The sequence below is a fragment of the Leiobunum rupestre genome, chromosome 10 (genome assembly GCF_980474605.1).
Source record: "Leiobunum rupestre chromosome 10, qqLeiRupe1.1.hap1, whole genome shotgun sequence".
In the NCBI taxonomy this organism is placed as follows: domain Eukaryota; kingdom Metazoa; phylum Arthropoda; class Arachnida; order Opiliones; family Sclerosomatidae; genus Leiobunum; species Leiobunum rupestre.
Window position 1 is genome coordinate 92,766 of NC_143393.1, and position 20,154 is coordinate 112,919.

The 20,154-nt window shown below is 35.5% G+C and overlaps 1 protein-coding gene across 1 annotated transcript; it reads left to right on the forward strand.

Annotated features, from left to right (window-relative positions):
* The first annotated feature begins 17,481 nt into the window (after positions 1-17,481).
* Positions 17,482-18,531, forward strand: LOC149923320 (uncharacterized). Its single transcript, XM_090161214.1, has 2 exons — positions 17,482-17,501; positions 17,560-18,531. Coding segments are annotated over exons 1-2 (675 nt in total). The 5' UTR covers positions 17,482-17,499; the 3' UTR covers positions 18,233-18,531.
* The last annotated feature ends 1,623 nt before the right edge of the window (positions 18,532-20,154 follow it).

Consider the following 20,154-nt stretch of genomic DNA (forward strand, 5'->3'; position numbering starts at 1 on the left):
GGTTCAATTCGCTGTGGCCTTCTCGATCTGCAGATGTTAAGCGTCTTTCCTTGTAAACTCGACTAAGACAGGAGACAATTCTTGTGACGTAGACCTTCTTACTGAACTGAAACTTGGTTACGTTCCCTCCCGGGTTTCGGCACCATTATGTTACGTCTTTTCCCTATAAGAAAAGTCTCGAGCCGTAGGAGAATAAATCAAGTACTGGTTAAAATAAAAACATTATATTTTATTTACTTTAACTCGATAAGTAGCGTTAACATGCATTGATGAAGGTTTAAAAGACAACTGCCATAATTTACATTTTTGATGTTTTTATATACAAAATTAATTAACCTTTAAACTGATTAATATTTCCTTTTTATGTTCGTTCTTTTATGTTGATAAAACATTATTTTCTTTTTTATTGGTGAAACAACCTTTTCTTTTAGTTTCTTTATTTTGTTTACTTAAGTCACAACATTGCAGAACCGTTTCCTTGAACTCGCATTATATTATTTTATTGAAAAGTCCCAGAGACCGTACCACACGGTTATCTAGTATTTAATTTAACTCAAATGTGTCCTGAAGATCAAAGAGTCTTAACTAATATTTTACCGGAAGAAACATACTAAGCCTATCTCCCCAAATAAATAGAACTAACATTTCGTAATCTCAATTAGTTATGAATCATGTCTCGTAGAGTGCGTATCGAGAGGCTCTCCGTTACCTCGGTCGTTGCAAACAAATCCCTGATAGACACGATATCCGAGTGCATTCATAATACCTAAATCGGTAACGTTAAACTATCAAATACCTAAAAAACCAGGTTATCTCGTCATAAAAATACCCTATGAAAATTAGCCAGTAAACGCGTAGCTTAGAAAAGTAAAAAGAAATTGTTAGTACAGTCTCGAGGAGGGTTTTTCTGGTTACTTCTACCCGTCGTTTCCACTCTACTTGGTTCTATATTCGGAAGTAAACAATGAAACACACCAGAAAAATGGTTCTCGTCCCTAGCGACGTTTTAAAGCCCGACTCGTTCCCGCATCCCCTCGCTCTGACCGTCTCTGAATTAGACGCTAAGATGGACCGAGTAGTAAATATGAAAGACTTAGAAGACGCCTCGAAATGGATTTTATACGAACAGGCTTTAATGAGATACGGAAATCTGCGTAAGGAGGCCGTGGCTCCTAAAGAAATCGACTCGCTAACTAGGGACTGGATAAACGATTTGCCTTTGATATATTAGCATAAAGCGCAAAGCATGGTGGATCAGATGGAAACTGTTCCTGATAGAATACGGTGGGATGAAAACGGGGAGCTCGTTATAAACGGTCGACCAATTAAAGGTTCCAATATTAGCGAAATTGTCAAAGCGTATTCAAATCCTAAAACTTACACCAAACCTATCGGATATTTCGCGGTAAATTCTAATTTAACCCAATTGAACTCTTCACCGGCGATCCCCGTCTTTCCCGTCCCGATAGCTCCAAGCGCCCAACTACAAACTAGACGTTCTCCCGTTAAGCGTAAGGTAAAGCGCGAGTATCCGGTTCCTCAAGGGGTCCCGCGCGTAGGACAGATAAGCCCCACTCCACCAGTAGCCTCGACCGAGATCACTGCGCGTCAGACGGGGACTCTTCTCCTCACTAGTATAAACAAACAAGGAGTAGCTCGCGAAAGTTGAAAGTATGGGAGAAGCTATTTTAGAAAATATATTTTGACCCAAAGCATCCGGCGTCTTTAGGAGGCACCGAAAGGTTATTCCAGTCCGTAAAGTCTCACGGCATAACTAGGGAAAGTGTACAGTAATGGTTAAGAGGAATCGGCGCTTTTACGATGCATAGGCCTAAATATAAAAAGCTTAAACGAAATAAAATAGTAATAAGTAATATAAGGGAACAATACCAGGCGGATATTAACGATATGCGCTCATTAGTAGCGGATAATGATGGATACAAATATATTTTAGCAATTATACACTGTTTTAGTAGAAAAGTGTGGGGGTTACCTTTTAATACTAAATCGGGTAAAGAGGTTTTGGAAAATATAAAAATTGTTTTTAAAGACGGAATCCCGCACAAATTTCAATCGGACAAGGGCACGGAATTTAGGAATAAAGAAGTACAAGGATATTTAACAAATAATGAAGTTAAATTTTTTAGTACGGAAAATGACGAGATAAAAGCCTCTATCGTAGAAAGGTTTAATAGAACGTTAAAAACATAAATGTATTGATATTTTACCCATCACTCCACTAATACATATTTGGAAGTCTTAACAGACTTGGTCAAAGCGTACAATTCCTCTTACCATAGCGCAATAAAATTGGCCCCTAATGACGTTTCGGAAAATAACATTTTACGTGTGTCCAATAATATTTACGCTAAATATTATGCCGAGATATCGAAAATGAAACCTCAATTCGTAGTAGGGGATTTGGTTAGAATAAACACTACTAAAATGATATTTCAAAAGGGATTCGAAGCTAATTATACCGAAGAAATATTTAAAGTCGTAGCTTTAGTTAAAAGACAACCTCCCGTTTATAAAATAAAAGACCTATCAGAAATGGATATAAAAGGAACATTCTATTCAAGAGAGCTTCAACAGGTCAACGCACCTCGTTCATTAAAGTTAAACAAAGTTTTACGGAAAAGAACGAAATACGGAGTCAAACAATTGTACGTAAGTTGGCTAGGATATCCTCCATCGTTTAATAGTTGGGTTAATCAAGATGACGTCTGGGACTTACTTTACTCTTCCAAGTAATACTAGAGATAAGACTAAAAACTACCCTGAAAATACTCTAGCCTCGTATTCTACAACGATGGCAAAACCCATTAGTTTACACGGAGATTGGGAAATTGCCCTGGTAGAAATTATTTATTCCTTATATTTTTATAACGTAAGCGAAAATACGATTTGGAGGTTGAGGAATTAGTACCAGATAAAATCTAAATACGTAGCTAATTATCAATATAAATACGACTTCAAATACATACCCCGGATACTACAAAAAGCCTTTGAACTTTTAGCTGTACTTAATGAAAGTATAAAAATTTTGAATATAAAATAGAAGATAGTTTGAATTATATACATTAAAGTTTTGAGTCATGGTTAGGTTATTTGATTAAAATTGATATTATATGCAGAGACACGATACTACATGACTTAGATAAAATTGTTTAATTAAAACCGTAGTTTTAAAAACATTACATTACGCGAGCTTTCGAACCGTGGTTCCTCGTCAGGCTACATTCCAACAACTGGAAGATAGTTTGATGTTACCGAAAGAAGAAAACGTTTAAGTATTGGGAAAATTTTAATACAGTTTTGAAAGCGTGCACGTTCAATACACGTCATTTAGTTAACATTTTTGTACGCTCATTATCTGAAGAATTAAGGAAAGTTTTAGGATTTAGAGATAATGTCACTAGTATTCCAGCTATTCGTCCCCTATCTTTTGTTCGTGTATTCCGATTTGGTAGGCAATGAAATGGTAGGAGATACGTTAGCACCACTTTTACGGAAAATTGTTGTAGACCAAAATGCTTCTCACGGAACTACCGTTTCAAAAACATTCGAATCTCCGCATTACCTTAAACTGAGTAGAAATTATTTTGACAGTATCGACAATAATATAAGAACTAGTTTAGGTGAATTCGTGCCATTTCAGTTTGGGACAGTCACGTGTAAAGTACATTTAGGACGAGCTCCGTAAAAATGGCTTATCAGTACGTAGATAGAAATTGTCCCTACATGCAATATTATTTAAAACAGGCGGGGGGAGGATATGCATCAGATTTATAGCCCGGTATACCGGTAAGATTTAAACCACACCACCGGAGGTCCATCATCAAATGCCCTACGCCAGCGTCCACACACCCGGAAAGGTGACAAAACCAACATGGGTAGCAGAACCCTACTACTGACGGTCGCACCTTCGACGCAAGCCGCTCAACCCAGCAGAAGGTGCAGCAATGGGCCGACCAACTCGCCACTTCGCACACAGCAGTGGGAATAAGAGCGGATGCTCTGGCAACGCCAGCCGACACCCTACCTAGAAAGGTAGAGAGCCAAGCCCTTTGGAAAGAGCGCCTAAAGGGGAACGGCGGGCACACGGCAGACCGCATAACCCGGCACAGCTGGCACCGGAAATCCCGGTGGAACCCCAAAAGGCCGGGAGATGGGCGCCGTGCCCTCATACGGAGGCCCGCAGCCCCACAGCAGGCAACTCAATCCGCCGAGACGGCCAGTTTGCCCGGCCCCCCCTCCGTTAGCCTGGGCCGAAGCCCAGTTACCAGCCCACACCGGACCGAAGTCGGAGGTGGAGATAGGACCATTTGGACGGAGCTAACATATCCCAGTGCGCCACAGCCCGTGCTGGGTTACAAGAGCCGGACCCCGACTCCCCGGTTAAGCCACCAGTTATTGCACACTCCGACCCCTTTAACATGGGAAAAATATAACCTTTAAAAAAGGTAATTTTTCCTCTGTGCTAAACACTTTTACCTATTTTGTTGTAAAAATGTTTTTTTACTTTTTGTTTTGTAAACTTAAATGCAATTTAGTTGAATTAGGCAATTCTAATCACATAGGTATTTGAAGTTACTAATTTATTAACAATGGTATATCTAAGTTTATTTTTGTAAATGAAAATAGTTGTTCAAAGGGAACTAACTTTTCCCCCCATGTTGTCAGTTTTTCGATTGACATGATAAAAGCCCAGGCCTGTCACCAGGGGGAGGGTAGAGGTCTTACCTATAAATTAAAATAAAAATACATTATTTTTCGGGGAAATTTTACTAAGCGCGTCCATATTGAGTTCACCCCTTAAGCCCCCATTATCCATATCCTGGGAAAAAAGACCCCCTGGTGGTCCCAGATAGTGGGCGGCCAAAAAGAGTGGTTGAAATGACCGCGAAAAAGAGTATAAAGACCTAGAATTTTTGCTGCCTGGCTACATATTTTAAATTTACTTTACTCGCTATCACACCAAAAATATCAAAATTACAGAGCCGACAAACTTAATTTAAAGGGTATAGAAGTATATGGTGTGGAAAACCAACACTTCCAACGTTTGTTGCTTCCTTCTATGGCTTAAGATATTTTTTCAGCTAGTTAGTGAAATTTTGCTTAAATCGTTAGGGGTCTTTTGATTTTGAAAAGTTTTTGCACCCAAGTTGCAGCTTGGGCGTAAAAGCTTTTCAAAATCTTTCAAAATTTGTCTAGCTTCCACTGCCCTCAACCGAACATCAGACCATTGGTCTAGTCATTAAGCAACTTTTATGGCATTAATAAAGTGTCCAGTTTATAGGAATCACGAGTAAACAGATTCGCACACCCAGGAGTTTTACATTTGCAACGTTTTCTAAGGTGCCCAACTGTTTGATTTTAATTATTTTTATAAATACCCAATATCTATTTTGGTATATTAAAACTTGAGGATTAAGGTAGGGTAGTTAACATAAAACCCGGTTTTTGATGTTCCAATAATATTAAGATTATTATAAAGGGAAAAATTGTTTTTGACTTCATTTGCATTCTATATGATACCAAGTTGAATGGGTTACGTTTATCTGATTGTAATTAACTTTCCACTTAGGCCTGAAAAACACATCAGTTCCAAACAATAGTTTTCAAAATATTCGCGAGAAACCAATTACAGTTTGTACTAAAGTATCTGGTATGTACCTAAAAAATTTGAAAAATATCTGGTCTGTATTGCAATTTTGAAGTGGGTAATTTTTCAGAATGGACTGATGATGGTGATTATGGTAATATCAAAATACTTAAGACTTGCTCAGACAATAGAATTGGTAAAATTATTTATTTATTAATATTATTTTCTAGTAATGGATGTTTTGTTATTTATTATCTTTATTTTAGAAGTATCTAATGAAGTTCCTAAGTTTCCAATTTTTATTATAGAAAATGAGATGATTAGCTTGCAAGAAGGTATTCACAATTAAGTTTAATAACTTTTGGAGGTCAACTATCTTATTATATTTATCAACATAGTTAACAAGAATTTTAAGTCTTCTACATACTAAACATATTTCTATTCCTGTTAAAGGTAAACTGAAAGATTATTTTTAGCAATAAGAGCCTTAAGGTAATATTATACTTTATGAACATGATATAATTGTATACTTGTCTTCTTTAGTCATGAAATTAATTAGATAATTTCTAGTCTGAATTTATATTTACTATGATAACAGATTTAGTATTTATGGAAAAAGGCTCTTATTGGCATAGTGAAATAACAAGTTAAATTAATTTAATTTTCTTATTTAAATAGTTTTAGAACAAATGCTTAAAAATCAAGAATATATTAAGCGACAAGTGGAATTGAGTTCCAGACTTCTAAACAAAGTTCTTTTAGAAAATTCTCAAAGGTCTATAGTTTGAGCTCCAGATTCCTGCAAATAAGTTTGATGAACTAGATGATGTTGAAAAGTTTGCAAGTACCGGGGAAACCAAAGCTCATCTAGTAATATTACTTGTTGGTTTATTCAAGTTATATCTTTCCTTAATGTACACTTTTTGTTGGCTAGATATCTTACCTTGTAGGTCTTGGTTTGTCGCTGTTCAAGTTTTATGGTATTTTATTTGATATTTATGTTGCTTTTCGCGCTCATTTGGAAATTTATTTTGGGTAGAGTATTGAAGGTAATTTAGCTTTGGTTGGGGGCTAGGTAGGCAAGATAATTGTATATGGCATTTAAACAAGTAACGTTGAATGGGCGTTTAATATATCATACAAGTTGTACTCTAGAGGTGTACAATAGTCCACTCGACCAGGGTGCTGGACACTAAGGGTGCCCAGGCTCGATTTAGGAAGTATTAGTTGAGCCTTTAAATTGTATAGGGGCCTGAGCTGTACACTTATAACGCAGGGCCTAAAATGTCACGCTTTGGCTCTGCTAACAACTAAAAAGGAAGTTGAGAAAACCATCATTTGACATTGTTTAATAATTTAATAAATGTTTAATATCGACGTTTAATCGACGTTTATCATACAACATTTACACTTGGTGCATTTGGCATCGTTTAAAAGTTTGATTTTCGTTTAAAACATACGTTAAAAAAGACGTTTTATAAACCGTCAATTTTGGTGACATCGTGAACCATTTTAAAACGTTTATCTCAACATAGTTTCAACGATTTGTCAACGGCTTATCAACGAAATTTTGCTACCTTAATGCAGTTTACCCGTTCAAATTCTATGGCAATATAGTAAGTACCTCCCAGATTCTTCATATGAAAGACTCATTGAAATTTAGGAATTTCCGTTAATATCAAAAACCAATTTTGTAAGCATTAAAAATTAAAACTCTAATACCCTCGTCAGACAAGGCCAGAAACCCAGTTTACCCAGGTTTAAATTGACGTTTTTTAACACGAATGGTTTACTGTAACTGTATAAAACTTTGTTTATGAACGTACCTTGTTATGGAAATTACTTTGCTAGGAACGTCTCTTCTTAGCAACGTTCCTTGTTATGAAAGTTCCTTTGTTAGGAACGTCCCCAGGGCTGGCGGAAGGTGTGGGTATAGTGGGTAGCACTACCCACACGGTAAATTCCAAGTGGGTAAAATACCCATTTGGAATTCGGGGATGGGGGAGCTTCCCCCCCTAAAAATCGAAGATATTGCCAAAGCAATGCCCACTTGGCGAAATGAAAATTTTGATATTCTATTCCAGCATTTGGAAAAATAGTGCTCTAATTGAAAATGGTTTCATATTTTTCTACACTTGCAGTCTTGAACACTTCGTCAAATTTTGATTAGAAACCGACTGCCGTGATTTGCACAAAGGCATTAACGACCACAACGTCATTTTAAGAAAAACTCAGTTTTGTTGCTTTTTTTATCAATGAAAAACTTTCCCTCAGAATTTTCTGGAAAATATCCTATCTAGTAGTATTTTTTCTGCTCTTTTTAAATTTATAGTTCCTGATTGAAACTAGCGGTTCCTTTATCCCGCTTTTTAAGTTAAATTCCGATGTGCATGGTATTTTTTGAGTTTTAAATGTTCACAAAGGCAATAATGCTTTTGCGCAAATTATTTAAAGGTAATCTCATATTACTTAAATTATTCGCACAAAAGCATTTAATGCTGATTGGATAAACCCATAAAATGCTTTTGTGCTAAGTAAAGGATGGCGCTTAATGCCTATTTGCGAAGTAGTTCCGTGAAAGTACCGAAATAATGCTTTTGTGACAAGCGTATATCTTAAAACCTAAGAGGGCTAGAAACAAACTAATTTCAGATTCAGAATCAGCACCACCAACTTACCCAGATAAAACTAAAACATTAAAATGTCAAAAATGGTCGTTAATGCCTTTGTGCAAATCACGGCAGCCGACTTCTCGAGTATCGCACTGCGCATATCTTCATAGTTTCTAAGGAACTGTTTCGTCAACCTCCTAGATTTATTGTATTATTTTTACGAGTTTAAAAACATAACTATGTCTCGCGTCGTGCTATCGTTTGTATCTGAAATTCTATTAACTGAGGGAATAAATGAGGACCGTGTTTAATAATTTAACGGTTAGTTTGTTTAACAAATTTTAAAACATCAGAGATTCAGGTAATGATTTGTGTTATAATTTTTCATACTATTATAATTTTAATGTGTATAAGAACGGTGAACGGTTTCGGAACTTTCGGTTAATGGAATGATCCGACTGAAAATAGTTGTTAAGCCGATTAAAAGCTATTCCAAAAACTTTTAAACAACAAGAACCATAACGTAAATTAAATATCCAAACAAAGTACGTAGTGTCCAGTTTCAATTTTCCGATTTAGTGAATAGTGTCTGCTAGAAATAGTAGCTTTGGCTTATGAATAAACCTATGTTTATTTTCTATTTCATTTAGCGTCGCGACTCGCGAGTACTGCGTTACTACAAATGTTTGTTTATAAGCTAGCACGTCCGACTTCGATTTAAAAAATAAACAGTAATGGCGTAAATAGGGTCCCATGTGGTCACGTGGTGCGGGGGGTCCCGGAGGTCCAGGAGGCCCATTTTTAGTTCGTTTTAAAACTTTGCTTTAGTTCTATTATATCATGGCCTGCCTGGAAGATAACGGACGCAGCCTTAAAGCGCAATGTTGCATAATTATCACTTGTTAATAGCTTTTTAGAAATATAACCTCAGATCGTCGCTAATTTAAACGGAAGCCCCTCGTCATTTCTCGTTATAGAAGATGTGAAAGTAGCGAGTAGTGGGTACTAGAAATCGAAAGTAAGTTCATATACGCAAAGCGCAGCAACATTTTTGCTTTGCGCAAATAAGGTTTTGTACTAAATTTGATAATTAAAAAAATTATGTAATAAGAGTTTAAACAATTTTATTTTGTAGTTTTTTACCTATAAAATTATCCGTTTATTATAAGTCATTCTTCAATTTCCTCTTTATATTTTCTTGACAGGCTCTCCCCCCTACCGGCCAACTACCCACACGAGTCAAACACCACCTGCCGGCCTTACGTCCCTTGTTTTGAACGCCCCTTGTATAGAAGCTCTCTTGTTTAGAACCTCTCTTGTTTAAAACGTCCCTTTATAGGAAGGTCCCTTGATTGAAACGTCCCGTGTATAAAACGTATCTTGTTAGGAGCGTCACTTGTAACCATAGAAATCTCATAGGTAACTAGAATGCTGCCGTGTAACTGGCAAATGGGCCAAACGCCGTGGCAGACGATAGCCAGATCTCAGCCAATCAGAGCTCAAAGAGTGGTTCTGCCAAGAATTTAATGTCACCAGAGAGAATGACGTCACCTATCTCCCGCTATAGTAGCGGATCCAAGGAGGATTATTATCCTCCTTGGCGGAACCACTCTACGGCCTCTCATTGGCTGAAGGTTCAAGGCGAACTGGCGACAAGCTCGGCCGTAGGCGGCAGCATTCTAGTTACCTAGATTTCTATGCTTGTAACTAGGAGCAACCAACACAACACCCCACACAAGGAGAACGCAATCCTTCAAAAGTCGTGGATTTTCTTGTGTACGTTTTTCATTGGCTAGACGCTTTAGCGCCTGCTGCCGTCGGAAGGGGAAAATTCGGAAATTGTCTTCCCCTCCGCCCGTAAAACTTGCAGCGTAAAGGCTTGTGACGCTCGTCCGATAAAATTCGTACACATCCCTTCGTTAGCGTGTTTAAAGGCTAGCTGCGTTCTCCTTGTGTTTGTTGCTCCTAGCTTGTAAACAAAGACACTTTTAAGGATCGTCCCTTGTATGGAAGGCGATTTCAGATTTAATTTTATCGTCTTCCCCTCTTGTTTTTAAAATGATACCACACATTTAAATAGTTCTATGTGTTAGGTGCAGTTATGAAGAAGAGCCAAATATTATAGAAAAAACCTGAGCTACGCTGAGTAAAGAAGGTGAGATATAGGAAGCCCTATGTAAATCATTGCGGCCAAGAAGGGACAGGTATTAGATAAGATAGGGCGTTTCCATTGGTACTAACTGGCATCGAACCTAATGAGATCTTACTTACGAGGAGTGTACCCGAGGTGTTAGTAGTAAGCTGGTCTATTTGGGTCGATTAATCTTCATGTCTTTGGATCATACCTCGGCCAAGGTGTACAGGTACTTGAGAGCCATGGGTCACCCGACTTGTTGGATAAAACGGGTTGAAGCTCTGGATCGCCCCTACGGATATGGTCACACGCGCGGTGGTGCGAAAACGGCCTCGGAGTGGACCAAAATTATCGAGAAGGCGGTCAAGGATAACAGCTCGAAGAAATGGCGTCAGGAGCTGGAGAAGCACGACAGTCTCGCCCATTACAGGAGAAAGGAATGGCCTTCTATAATAACGATCGTCCTAGTCACCTTCTCTTTCTCGCTCGTTCTGTGGCGCCTCAGTCGAAGATATCGCGCATATTTTAGTTGATTGTCCGACTTTTGGGAGTGTTCGCAAGGACTGCCTATACGCCGAAGAACTGGAAAGATCCGAAGAGTGCGTTGCCTTTTTGCTGGGTTTAGGATTGAACTGCGCAGCCTCGCCTGATTTAATAGTTACTAAAAGAATTTTCGGTCGCTGGGGTGGCCTGCGCTTAAAGGGCTAAACTAGTTTTGTTGTAAATATATGAAATTTAAAATTGTGTTAATTGTAAATAGTTATACTTTCTTCGGTTTTTACTACGCTTGTACTAGTTTATTGTGTATATCGAGAAGTATATCAGTGTATAACGTATTATTTTTATCTTTATCTCTGCTTGTGAATCCTATTTTAAATTAGATTCCTCTGTTATAAAAGGGACTTTTGTAAAAGAAGCAAATAAATATTCATTCATTCATGTTAATCCTCAATTTTGATGAAACTCGGGGGGTATGTAGACCTTGGGGTAATATGAATTTTCACCAAGGGCATCCGTTTTGTTATGGCAACCGAAAATGTTTTTGCCAACTTAAAATGAAAAAATCTACATTTAAAAAAGCATGGGATTTTCTCGGTTTCACAGTTAGTACTTTCTGTGAAAATGTTTCGAAAAATCAAAAAAAATATCAAATCTCAACTCAAATGCTAAATTCGAACTAATTTGGGTGAAATTCATCAAGTTTCGGTAAACTTCATCCAAATTCGGGTAAAATTGAGAAAATTTCAATGAATTTGATAAATAAAGGAATATTTGTAAAATTTTACCTAAATAGGGAATTGTCTAGTATTTTTTTGATATTGGCAAAAATTGGATAAATTGACCGACGTTGGTTCAAATGACCACAATTGGGTAAAATTACCTAAAATGCTTAAAATTGGATAAAATCGTGTTAAACCAACTTAAATCGTCTTAAATGGGGCAAAATTATAAAATTTAGTAAAACAGCCAAAAACTAATAAAATTGACTCAAATTGTGTTAAACCAACTAATATCGGCTAAAATTGAGTAAAACAGCCAAAAACTAATAAAATTGTGTTAAACCAACTAATATCGGCTAAAATTGGGTAAAATGACAAAAAATGGGAAAAATTGTGTTAAAACAATTAATATCGGCTATAATTGGGTCAAAAAATGAAATTTTGGGTAAAAAGACAAAATTTGGGTAAAACAGCCAAAAACGAGTCTAAAATTGAATAAAATGAATGAAATTTGGTTAAACAACCGGAATTTGGGTTAAATAAATGAAATTGACTAGAATCGTGTTGAATTAATCGTATAGCCTAAAATGAACGCCATTGGATTTACTTAAAATAAATAAGTTTCGACTACAATCGTCTTAAATCAATTGAAATTGACTAAAATAAAGCTGTCAAACTACCAAAAGTAGATAAACTGAAGAAAACCTTAAAAATAACGTAAAGTAAAAACTAAAAAGTTATCGATTTCGTTGTAATTTCGTAAACACTAATAATAACGAAAACTACTATAACTTGATTATTTTTTTGTTAAAAACCACCCTGTTGTTATTGAACATGAATTCAAACCTTTTTAGTAATATAACATGTTTTTTTTAATCTTACTAAAATATCGTTTATTGGTTACTGGATGGTATATATCATTAGTTTATTATTAAACTTACTTAAAACTTCATCTTCACATTCTGGACATTTTTCGTGAAAATGTAAAAATATAGAAATTTTAATTGAATATGTATACGTCTGTTTCTAATTTAGTAAAACTATGTAACTATATGTTAATTTATATTGTATATAATTGATATTTAAAACTGTAAATATTTGGTTTAATTTATTCTATCTACCAACATAACGACTAAACTAAATATTTTATTTTTTCTTCTTCTGGGTTTTTTTAATTGGAGTTGTTGATGAAAAACCTTTATTTTTAAAGTATATTTTCAAAATTCTACTTTACAAATAGCATTTACCGTCGACTTGATTAAATATAGTGATCGGATTTATATTATTTTGAAGTCATAAATAAAATAAACTCGGCGATATTTAAATAATATTTATTTAAATAACCAATAGTAAGTGTCATTTTATTCAACGAAATGCGTGGTTGTATAAAAAACATTTAATTATGATATATATTGATGTTCTTCATTTTCACCAAATCTATTTATATAAATAGAAAAATTCGTCAATAATGAATAATCAATTCCGAGTACTAATTTAATATTCCTGACTATTGAATTTGATCGCTTTATCCAATGAACTTCAATTTCACCAATATCGTAAGCTAATAATTTTAATAAGTTAGACTCTCCCATAGAACTAATGTATTCAGCGATTTCTTCCACGACAAATATAGATTCGGTATAGAGTTATTCCAGTGTGACGTAGGCCTACATCACCCATGCTATAAACTAATGATATTGTTAAAAGGTCCAACACCGATGAGTAAATAAGCTAATTTCACCATCTAAATGGCGGAAAATGCCATTAAAATGCTTAATAAAAAACTAAAATAATTAGCTTATTTCCTCAATGACGTTGGACGTTTTAACAATATCTTCGTTTTGAGAGTTTAGGATTATACCGTTGATTTTGCAAATCGAAATAGAATGACCCCTGTATGACAAATTTTGGTTAATAGTTTTAGAGTTATTGGCAGTTAACTAAAGGCGGACATTTTCAAGTAGTAATTATAATTAAATCATTCTATTCATGATTTCATCGATGTAAGTAAAGTTGCTATTTTAAACAATGTATTCATCCGCGATTTACCACCACAATCCAGGAAAATGACGCATTGTCAAAGCCGCCTAGATCTTAAGGTGTGTGAAATTTTATTGCTAAAGGTGGGGTAGTTTCTAAGAAACAGCGTTACAAACATACAGACATTTGACTCACTATAGGGAGCTTCGACAAAACATAAGTCAACCTTTTTTTAAAGTTAAAATATGTTTTTCAAAATTGGGGTATTTTCGATGGGTTTTTAACGAAAAATTCTTTTGGTTATAGTTATTTTCATTATTAATTAGTATTTACGAAATTACAACGAAATCAATAACTTTTTGGTTTTTACTTTACCCTATTTTGTAGCTTTTCTTCAGATTATCTACTTTTGGTAGTTTGAAGTGGAATCGTACATAGTGATGACGCAAAGAAATGTTGAAAACGTCACTAATTGGGGGACTTCATATTTTTAACATCTTGAGAAGGACGTGTTAAATTCCACCCACCGTAGCGAAACTAAATTTTGCACCGTAATATCTTGAACAAAAAGAAAGGTGTTGTGTTATATTATGGAATTCTTGATTAGTTTTATGGAGAAATATTTTGTATTTAAATTAAACACGTAACGATAATTGTTCAAATACGGGTAAGGTTTGCCTACGTAGTAATTAAGGGCCGTTATTTATCGGCTGAAAAGCAAAACCCCCCTTTTAATTTACACACCAAATTTCAGTACCAAAGTAGGTTTGATGCCACTTACTCGTTAGTGCGATGTCACTAGGTACTATGCCATTTACGGCAATACCAATAGGTGCGATTCTACCTAGGGCGACGTCTCTTGGTACGATGCCACTTAGTAAGATGTCATTAGGTTCGATGCCAGTAATGGCGTTTTCAATTGGTATTTTATTCTCTAATACCTGTCCCTTCTTGGTCGCAACGAATGACACTGGGCTACCTATATAAAACCTTCTTTACTCAGCGTAGCTTAGGTTTTTCCTATAATTTTGGTATATATGTACACTCTGTTTAAAAAGTCTTCGACAGGTGAAATTTTGGCCCTCTTTTTAATTCTGCTAAAAAACTTTAATAGATAGACCGATGAAACCAATTGCAACTATTATTTATTTTTCAGAATCTTCGTCCGCCAAAAATTAATAGTTTGGCGGGAACCGTCAAAAGTCATTTTTGACAACTTTTTTAAATATTGGTTCTACGGCACTGACTCGCGCGTTTTTGAATTCACAATGGTCGGTTCATATTTAGAAAGTGGAAAAATTGTCCTTCTACAAGTTATCGCGTTTACTAACATTCGTCGAAACTAGGAAACACCTAAAATGCATCCAGCGATTATTAATAACGCAACTTCGACAGCGATCCAACAACATATATTTAATTAAAGGCGGGTTTAAAATTGTGGTGACAATTATTATAAACAATTTATAACTCAAATAGCTTTTTAAAAGCTTTAGCGTATAAAAAGGATATTCTTAAAACCACTTGCCAAGTTGTCATAGGAATTTGTTTTTTTAAACCGACCTTTAATTAAATATATTTTCAATGTTGTTGGATATATAAATATGTAAATATAGAATAGAGTAAAACATTTCTTAAGTAGCAAAACAGTAACATCGCTATAACCAGCAATTTGTTACATAAAGGTTTGTCAATTCACTGCAATGTATTGCTTAATTAAATAAGAATCATTTGTTTTGTCACATCGTTTATTTAAGCACTAATAATTTTACCCTTTGTTTGTAAAATCAAATATCTAGAACAATTAATACATTAAAAAGTATTTATAAAATACAAGACAAAAGGTAATAATCTTATATTAAAGAATTCGCAAAAGATCTATGTTACGTTCATTATTTTAATTGATTTATTCGAAAATGTTCCCTAAATAAAAATATCTTAATCGAACCCATATTTTCAAAAAAATACACATACGTTTCATTTAAAGAGGGGTTATTATACATAGATAAAATACTTTCTATGACGGGAAATATAAGAAGTACAATTGAAAGCTTAAGTGCTTGAAATCTCAGAACAGTGTACTTTTGTGTAAAGATTTTATGTCAAATTTCAACAAGCTTGATTTAACAGAATCATTTTTAAGAGTTTTTGTACAACTTGGAAAATAATTTTTAAAGAGATAGGTAAATTTCTTAACAACTTATTTTAATTCTAAAATATTTGAAATACAGGTATAACCATTTATTACAGAACCGTATAAAATTGAAGACAAAACTAAAGATTTAAATAGCGTTATTAAGCAGGAGCTAGAATTTAAATGCCTAGAAAGTCTGAAACATATTCCAAGATGCTTTTGGCTTTATAAAATAATTTGTTCAATATAGTTGCCACAAATTAGTTTGCTGTCAAAATTAAAGCCTAATTCTTTGGTTACGTTACTCTCTTGAAAAATTTCTGAGATTACTTCATAATCATGAATATTTTGGTTTATTTTCCTTGTAACCCGGCCACCTGAATTAAAAGGCTTCAAAAGTCGCTTGATGACTTAGGCCTAAGGTGGCGCCTTGGGTATTAGCCTAGCTGATATGTTACTACAATCGTTTTCCCTTCATTTATTGGTAGATTAATTATAATCTATAAACCAGAAGATCAACCTATCTAAGTCATATTGGAGCAATCCGACGCTGATTTAATTTATTTAATATGTTTGTGGTCATCAGAGGTTAGAACTTTCGACTACAGATAGTAGATCCGAAATGTAAATGTTATACAAGAAGGTCACAGCGGGCCACCACAACGGACCTTTAAGAAATCCGTGTTAAGTGTCAGGTAAAAAAGCGTTTAAACCAATAAAACATATGGGAGTGCATAATATAGTCGAAGACCATGGCAAGTGAACGAAGAACAGAAGCCCGTCTATAATCCTCCGGATTGTTTTTGAACCCCTTTATGAAAATGGGAGAGATGACTGTTTACTTCCAGTTGCTTGGGTAAACACCCGATTTAGAGATAAGTTGAAAAGATGTGTTAAAGGACGTACTAACGGAATGACGTTTCGTATACCGTCAATGTCTCGAGTCGTTGTTGGCTTAAGTTTTTTAATAACGCTGAATACGTCAGTTTCAGTAGTTATAAGCTCAGTAGAAGGAAAGTGAGGGCGAGGCTCCGAACCCGGGTTCGGGTTTGGGTTCGGGATCGAAATCCGGGATTTAAGGGATGAAATGGGGGTAAAATCATCGAAAAGTCAATGTATTTAGGGTATTTCTCGCGACGATCTGTTTTCCCGTATATCAACATATTGTGTCCAGGCCAACTTGTTCATTTATCTACGCTTATCTCGAAAGATACTTGAACGTATATCTTATCGCGTTTTATCGTACGGAATAAGTTGAAATGATGTAAAAATTGATAACCTAGGCGGCGCGTGCGCAGATTCCCCGGGAGGCGCGGTTAATTTGAATTTAAGAGTTTTTTGACGTCATGGAATATGGGACGCGGTTAACGTGCGCGGATTGGGGCGCGGTTAATTTGAATTTAAAACATGGATTTGAGTGTTTTGACGTCATGGAATATTCGTTGTTAAAATGACGTAGAATGGAAATATTTTTAAACTTAATTTTAATATCATTGTAGTACTTACATATGCTTGACACTTGAACCTTTCTCACGAGTATTTCAAACGAAGTATGAGAAACGTATCGTTCTCAAGTATTGTAATTGTACACGTGATTCCGTATGAGGACCGGGTAAATTCCTATATACGTAACGCGATACACTTCAAAATGCGTATACGTAGAATGGAATTAATTTTAAACTCCATTTTAATAAATAAGATATCGAAGATAAATAATTTCAGAGTATAAAAAGGGAAAACCGTATAATAGTAAGACCATATTTAGAAAGTTCACCATCTGAATTGTATTAGAAGTGACTCCGAGGAACCTTAAAATGTAAGTAGGAATACTCAGTGATAATTCTTAACTTTGTCTTAATGTATTTATTTTATAGGAATTGTTCATTTCCTGTGTCTGCTGACAAAGGGTTAATCGTTTATGCAGATGAAACCATCCACTGCGGTCTATTAGATTTAACAAAGGGTATCAAACTAACAGAAGCGGAACTGCAAGAGCTATGGACAAAGAAAGATGCCATTGAAGCTTATTTCAATAACGAAGCTGAAACTTCGTGGGTTTTCACAGGTTCTGAAACCAAACGGTTTTCGGTTCATAGATTTGCCGAACAAAAGGTTTTAGATGTTAGACAAATGTACCATGGTTATGGAGTAAACTATGGAAAACTGTTACCGACTAAAGAGGGGGTAGCTTTCGCTCAATCTTCTTGGTTGAATTTCCTCGACCAGTACGAGTCGATTCAGAAGTGTTTAAAGAAAATCAAGGAAATAAAGGAGGCGATGACTAACGTTGTAATTAAACAATTACACGAAGCTCTGAAGAAAGCGTGCAATGGCTGTCAAATTGATCATCCATCTCAACTCCAGCATGATTGTATCATGACGGATTATTCTAAGCGTGTAGATTTGCATTTTTATGAAATAATTATGTCGGTAGATTGTGAAAATATTATTGAAATGTTTACTATTCGCTGTGAATTGTCGAAAGAAATTTTAAATAATATAATGTCACTAATAATATGCAATGCTAAAAACTTGTTAAAAAACTAATAAAATTGATTGCACTAATGTTCCGATTCTCATTAACCATTATGGATTTAAGCTTACAACATCCAATGAATGGGCTTGTAGCCGGGTCCACCCAATGCGGAAAGTCATTCCTGGTGGGACGGTTGATTCAACATAAGAAGACCTGCATATCCCCTCCTCCGGAGAGGATAATATGGTGTTATACCGAGTATCAGCCGAAACTATTTCAATCAATATTAGAACACACACCTTCAGTCGAGTTTCACGAAGGGTTACTCGATGTTAATATATTAAACCCGCAAATTAGGAATTTAGTTATTTTAGACGATTTGTTATGCGAGATATCTAATAATAAAGATGTAACTAATTTATTTATTCGTGGATCTCATCACAGAAACACCTCCGTACTAATTTTAATGCAAAAACTTTATTAACCCCGGAAAAGAAATAAGAACTTTGAATTTAAATGCTCATTATCTATTTATTTTTAAATCACCACGAGATAAATCAACAATTTATCATCTCGCGAGGCAGATATCTCCAACCAATAGCAAATACGTTATTGATGCGTTTCAACAAGCTACGTCACGGAAATTTGGGTATTTATTAGTTGACTTGAAACCTCACACCCCAGATCAGTATTTACTACGAACAGGTTTAATACCGGGTGAAGAATCGGCTGTCTTTATTCCAAAATGAAGTGTATTATAGAAGGGAATTTTTTTAGGGATAATCGAGAGTGTATTATTAAAGAATTAGCTTACGTAGTATTAGAAACTGAAGAATCGGAAGTGTTTACTTTCAAATCTCCATACCCTTTCAAAGAGCTTTCAAACGAAGATAAAAGACAATGCAGATGGATATCTCATAACATTTGTCATCTTCGATGGAATGACGGCGAACGTCCTTACAGAACGAGACGTGACATTTGCAATCAGATAGCGGAAAAAGCTACTTCGTTTTTCACCAAAGGTTTAGAAAAAGCTGCAGTATTATCGACACTCCTCGGTGTTCCAGTAACTAACATCGAAGATATCGGCTGTCCTAAATTATCAGAACTAGAAGACGTTGAATTAAACTGCCCTTTTCATTCCGAAACTGTTCATTGCGCTTTAAGAAAGGCTAAGAAAATCTCTAAATGGATGTCTCAAAACGAGTAAAGGAAAACCTAGACTTTCTACGTTTCCTGACATCCTGTAATCTAAATCAAAGAAAGACAGCTATTAAATACGCTAGCAAGGAAGCTATACTGGTTCTCGTTGAATGTTGTATAAATGTATTACACGGAACAATTGAACTGTCAGAACGTCATCGTAAGCGGTTAAAGAAACATAGCGCGGTTATACGAAACGTGTCGAAGAAGAATCCTATATCAAAACGACGAAAGATACTGGTACAAAAAGGTGGTTTTCTTCCATTTTTATTAGCGCCACTGCTATCTATCGTTAGCTCAGTCGCCGGAAGTGCAATAAGCCGAGCTATAAACCGATGATGGCTCGAAAAATGCTTCTAGTACCTGAAGATGTAATGGATAGATTAAGAAACACTCCACCTTCCAAAACAGAAGAAACACCTGAACTTCAAAAAGAGAAGACACTCGATGATGAAATGAAATCTATTCTAGATAATCCAGATTTAAACGAATCAGACAAATTAGCATTATACAATCAAACTCTCCAACGACGGTTAACTTACGTACGTAAAGAGCAAATCTCTCCCGTTATTGAAAACTCTGAACGACCTAAAACTTGGTTCGCGCAAATATCTTATTCTCTACCTGCAACTTATGTTAGTGATGCAATTTCATTATACCGAGCGACTACGGAAGATCCGAGATATATTAGATGGGCTAACTCAGGAGAGCTTTCTATTCGAGGACAAGTGATTGGAGGATCTAATATAATCGATCTTTTGTATGACGCTGTGAGAAAAACGCCTGGAAC